The sequence below is a fragment of the Mercenaria mercenaria genome, chromosome 9 (assembly GCF_021730395.1).
Source record: "Mercenaria mercenaria strain notata chromosome 9, MADL_Memer_1, whole genome shotgun sequence".
NCBI lineage: Eukaryota > Metazoa > Mollusca > Bivalvia > Venerida > Veneridae > Mercenaria > Mercenaria mercenaria.
This window is the reverse complement of record NC_069369.1, coordinates 40,657,442-40,663,465: the sequence shown is the minus strand read 5'-3', so window position 1 is coordinate 40,663,465 and position 6,024 is coordinate 40,657,442. Positions and strand designations below refer to the sequence as shown.

The following is a 6,024-nucleotide window of genomic DNA, read 5'->3' as shown; positions in this document are numbered from 1 at the left end:
GAGAACACACATAGAACCTTTCTAATGCAGAGTATAGATATTGTCTTGTCCAGGGCCAGTTTTTTGATAAAAATTAAAACAGTTTGGTACTGATGGTAGACTAATCATTGACTCAGATGTAACGTTTATACATTCTATCCATGCTGTCCACAGATCCTAGCATCATGTACAGGAGACTATCACAATAAAATAGATAGCGGAAACTTCATAAAATGGATAAAAGAAAGGCTTACCTTTGTCTGTTCTAGTTGTTGATAATGCACATAATCACAATTTGCAGACAGAAATGTCCAACTACGGAAACTTGCATTTTATTCAGGCATGACTGAGACAGAACTCCAACCTACGCTCTGGACAGTATGTTGAGGCAGCACTCACGTTGAGACAGAACTCCAACCTACACTCTGGACAGTATGTTGAGGCAGCACTCACGTTGAGACAGAACTCCAACCTACGCTCTGGACAGTATGTTGAGGCAGCACTCACGTTGAGACAGAACTCCAACCTACGCTCTGGACAGTATGTTGAGGCAGCACTCACGTTGAGACAGAACTCCAACCTACGCTCTGGACAGTATGTTGAGGCAGCACTCACGTTGAGACAGAACTCCAACCTACGCTCTGGACAGTATGTTGGGGCAGCACTCACGTTGAGACAGAACTCCAACCTACGCTCTGGACAGTATGTTGGGGCAGCACTCACGTTGAGACAGAACTCCAACCTACGCTCTGGACAGTATGTTGAGGCAGCACTCACGTTGAGACAGAACTCCAACCTACGCTCTGGACAGTATGTTGAGGCAGCACTCACGTTGAGACAGAACTCCAACCTACGCTCTGGACAGTATGTTGAGGCAGCACTCACGTTGAGACAGAACTCCAACCTACGCTCTGGACAGTATGTTGGGGCAGCACTCACGTTGAGACAGAACTCCAACCTACACTTTGGACAGTATGTTGGGGCAGCACTCACGTTGAGACAGAACTCCAACCTACACTCTGGACAGTATGTTGAGTGAGCATGACAATGATTGCTTACCTTTTAGACCTAAATGCCATGCGTGTTCTATCTATTATAAAGTACATATTTTCTCTTATGTTATCTTTTCACTCAAATAAACATACTTATCTGTTACGTTTCAGTAATTTGGCATTCTTTCAAGTGTTTTTCCCACACAAGTGTTCATGAATTTGTGTTAAAATGTTCAACTTTTGAAATATAAATAACCGTTGTTTTGATTTGGCCTAGAAATATTATAAGTCGATAAAATATGTGTGTTGTCCCTTTTTAGTAAATGAGTCGACTGCCATGTGATCAAAAACAAGTCGTTGTATAGTGAAAACTCGATCATAGCAATGTAAGGGAACTTAACTTTATATTTATTTACAATACTTACAAAAATGATAAAATCATTTTATCATAATTGTGCAATTACTGTTATAACATAGGGGATGAAATCAAAATTTTACACTCCCCTCTCTCTTCTGCCACGTTACTTTCTACGAGCAATATTTGTATCACTGTATAAACATACATTTAATTCTTTTAAGTTAAATTAATGGCTGGGGTGGTAATATTTAAGGTTAATAGGACGTTTTTTCCCAGCACGTTTGAACCATCGTATGTCTTTGTAATGTTATTAAGTTGTATGTGTAGATTTGTAATGCAAGAAAATACGTTGTAAACTATATCAAGTCTTAGGTTATATCTTATTAAGTTTCAGTGGAAGAGTCATTTGGATGTTCTCAAAAATCTAGTTTTATTATGACTACTGCACCTTAAAGACCATGCTTACAAATGATTTTTTTATTTTTGCAATTCCTTATCGCCGGTTGTCGAAATATTGGTCCTGATTGTAAATGTTGCTATCGGAAATATAGGTCCTGATTTGTAAATGTAGCTAATAAAGTGCCAATCAGAATGACTGACTGCAGTCAAAGGTTAAAGCGCGTGTCAGGATCGGAACTTTGTCCAATTATGGATAAAAGTTGACATTTGCTTCCATCATTTTAAATAATTGTCCTGACTCTAAATATCTTCGAAGATTTAGTACGTTATCTTCATGGTGCTGGTCTGTAACAGGGGAATTATTTTCCGTCTGTTCTATTTGCAGAGTGATAAGCAGGGCAGAAGGCGTGATTTGGTCCCAGTACTGATCATTTGGGACAATAATTTGCTTCGTTTTGTTGGCGTAGCAAGTTAATTTGGAGAAGGAATTGAATGCCTTTTACTGATCTGATGCGTTTGATTGATATGAACATTCTTAGAAGAAATAAACACGCGGAATTTATGTCAATTATTTCGCAAATTGCTCACAAATAACCCATCAATTTCTTATTATCTAGACACAAGTGCGATTAATCGCTTGCCATTATGGTGAAATACTCCAATTGGTTTTTTGTTTAGTGAGGTTACAAGACGTCGGAAAAGCCAATTGCAGGGGAATGGAACATTTATTTTCGTTGTGGATGATAGCCTATTATTAGGGATAAAAATCTCGTCTATTTTGAACTCTCAGAGAAATGTGAGCATTTATTTGTATAGACGAACTTAATGTTAACTAGAAGAATAGTGTGAACAGAAACTCTTTCATTGGCCTTTCAGCAAAAACAACAACAACAACAACATCATGGAAAAAAAAAATACTAGTAGATAAAAAGACCATCAACATACGGTGATAGTGTTTAATTCAAATGATTGAGAATGATTTTTTACAAGCAGTATAAAAAAATCAAAAAGGTTTGTTTTAAATGTTTTTAAAACAGCAATGCTTCGTATTTCAGTTTAATTACACTTTCGTTTGTGACTCACTACAAAAATTGTCTACTATCTCGCAGACACGCATCGCATTATTTCTGAAACAGTTTGCGATCGGATTCGGGTTTCAAATAAAATGACTTATCACAAATGAAACATGAATATCTTAATCAGGAAAAACGAAAAAACATATGAACTCCTACATTAACAAATGAGCATTGCAGCCAAATCTTTTCAGAAAATTGCGCCTCCGTTTTGAAGAGTATCTGGCAAATTGATGACTGCTTATCGTAATGTCAGAGGTATACTGAATCTAGATTCTTTGATTCCTATCGCAACTGTTAGGGTCCCAGAGGAGTAATCAAAGTTTAATTATGAATATAACACAGTTTATTGTAGTGTAACAATTATCAGGGTTGATCAGGAACTGTTTTGCAGGTTCCCATGAACAATTTAGACATTACAAACTTGGTTTTGTGCTACAGGAATACCCGATAGGCATCGGTGTTGTCAACTTGTGAGCTTTTTATTATGCTTCATTCTTAAACAAAGCCATCAACTTAGCAAATTTATTATCCCAATGCCACCTACTGTGCGACGTACTGAATTTTCGAAACTGAAACATTCTGTGTTTATCGCGCTTTGTTGAAATTTCTTTTCCTTGACAAATTCTGCATGTGGTTTTAATGTTTAACTCATCTAGTGTCTACTAGCAATGTTATTAAACAACTGGACTAAAAGGGCATATTTTCCATAGATGTGTACCGTGTGATAACTGTACGAGAAAATAGTCCCGTTTAAGATTAGGGTGTGAATTCTTCGTATGATAAGTCAAATATGCTAAGCATTTTGCTTCAATAGTCAAATGTTATGGGAAAATGTTACAGAGCATTCAGAAATCCCAGAAATTAAAATTATCGAACAATGACAAGAAAATTTCAATATATTATTACCGCATTTAATTATACGGTTTATACGTTGTGCTAAAGTGTTGGTAAGAATGTTTTTTATACAGACATATAAATGGCACTTGAAAATTGAAATGTACACGTCTAAATTCATTTCAAATACTGCATACCAAACGTCCAATACAAACTTTGGAACTTGTCTATGATACGAAGTTTGAAAGGCTAGAGAACGGAGCTATTTAGCAGAACTAATTGTAGCACAATAACTATTTGCAGCGACAAGTGCAGAATTTGCCAACAATTCTAGGAATGGAACACAAAGAAAATGACTTAATTACTGTGGCCTTCAAAAGCACTTCAGCAGATTTGCCGGTATTTGAAATGTTGCTTTTTATACACTGTACTTGTTGACTAACCTCTTAATTGATTTGCATATTTTACAAGGTTTTCCTCCCAAGAAAAAATGTTTGTACCGTGACATGATGCAAGTTAGTAGAGAAGTATGTTAAACTATTTTCATACATATCTAAGAATCATATAGCAAGGGGTGTTCAAAAAGTGTTATATATAATTTGGAAGATATGCGAGTGACGTTGTGTTGTCAGGTATATTGGAAAGTAAAGAACTGCGTGATGATGATGATGAAGCTGACCATAACTAGAAACTCAACTAGAAAAGTAAGGTACTAAAAACAATATACAAACAATCAAAAATTCAAGAACAGAATGCACAGTGCATACTATACGACCTACCTATTAAGTTGAAATATGGCATAGAACAAAAAGTACTTATATGGATGTGTGATTACTCCATAAGTATAGGGACTTAAAGTGGTTGACAGGCATATCAGATCTGAAATGAGGAAGGTTACTCCATATACATTATTCAGAAGACAGTAATGACTTGAATGCAGTACCTGGTCTGGAGATGTGACGGTGAACGCAAAGTCTGATGATTAAATGAAATTATTCAGTAAGAAAGAAGGGGAACGATTATTCATTATTTTAAATACCAGAATAGCTTTGGGGAAAAAAAGACTCTCTTTAAAAATATCATCCAATTTAGAAAATATTCAGCAGATGGTGGGTAATAATCTTTGTCCGAAATTAAAACTTAGTGGGTTTATCTTCTGAAAAAGTGGTACAGTTTCCATAAATGACACAACAGTAATCAATATGTGGTAAAACACATTATACGCAAAGGAATAGAAAGAAATGCTTTTATACGAGACAGTAAGTATAATGAACTGCATATTTAAAGAATATTTTCGATGTGACCATTCCAACAGAAGTACAATTTGTATTATGATACCTAGTAATTTTTCTTCTAACCTTCAACCGACTTGCTCATTTTTGTAAGAAATGTAAGGTAGGGATTAGTTTCACAAATGTAATTTTGTTTGCTAACAATATAAATCACAACATTTGTTGGCATATAAAACAATAGGAGCCAACACTGAACCCTGGGAAACACAAGTAGTTGCACGAATGTGGCTCTGAAAATGTACCGGAAATGTAAGTGTTTTTAGATCTGTTGGAAAACTAATGCAGCGCTGAAGAATCAAGAATTTCTAATCATTGTACCCCCCGACAACAAAGTTGTAAGGGGGGCGTGTATACTGGTTACAGGTTGTCTGTCTGTCTGTCTGTCTGTCCGTCCGTCCGTCCGTCCGTCCGTAGACACAATCTTGTGCGCACCATCTCTCCTCATCCCCTTGACACAATTTAATGAAACTTCACACAAGTGATCAGTAACAACAGTAGTTGTGCATGGGGCATGTTAGGTTCATTCAAAAAATAAATTGCAGAGTTACGGGACTTTGTTTTTTGTTACTATACTATATACATAGACACAATCTTGTGCACACCATCTCTCCTCATCTCCTCGACACAATTTAATGAAACTTCACACAAGTGATCAGTAACAACAGTAGTTGTGCATGGGGCATGTTAGGTCCTTTCAGAAAAAAAAATTGTAGAGTTACGGGACTTTGTTTTTTGTTACTATACTACATAGACACAATCTTGTGCACATCATCTCTCCTCATCCCCTTGACACAATTTAATGAAACTTCACACAAGTGATTAGTAACAACAGTAGTTGTGCATGGGGCATGTTAGGTTCTTTCAGAAACAAAAAAAAAAGAGTTATGGGACTTTGTTTTTTGTTACTATACTATATACATAGACACAATTTTGTGCGCACCATCTCTCCTCATCCCCTTGACACAATTTAATGAAACTTCACACAAGTGATCAGTAACAACAGCAGTTGTGCATGGGGCATGTAAGGTCCTTTCAGAAAAAAAATTGTAGAGTTACGGGACTTTGTTTTTTGTTACTATACTATATATATAGAC

The 6,024-nt window shown here is 36.2% G+C and overlaps 1 protein-coding gene across 1 annotated transcript; it reads right to left on the bottom strand.

The window, feature by feature from the left end:
- Nucleotides 1–315: 315 nt before the first annotated feature.
- On the bottom strand, nucleotides 316–5,015 carry LOC128559269 (uncharacterized). The gene is made up of 2 exons (XM_053550529.1): nucleotides 4,997–5,015; nucleotides 316–998 (listed from the first exon to the last, which is right to left on the bottom strand). Exons 1-2 carry the CDS (start codon nucleotides 5,013–5,015, stop codon nucleotides 316–318), a joined length of 702 nt encoding a protein of 233 aa, XP_053406504.1.
- Nucleotides 5,016–6,024: the final 1,009 nt, after the last annotated feature.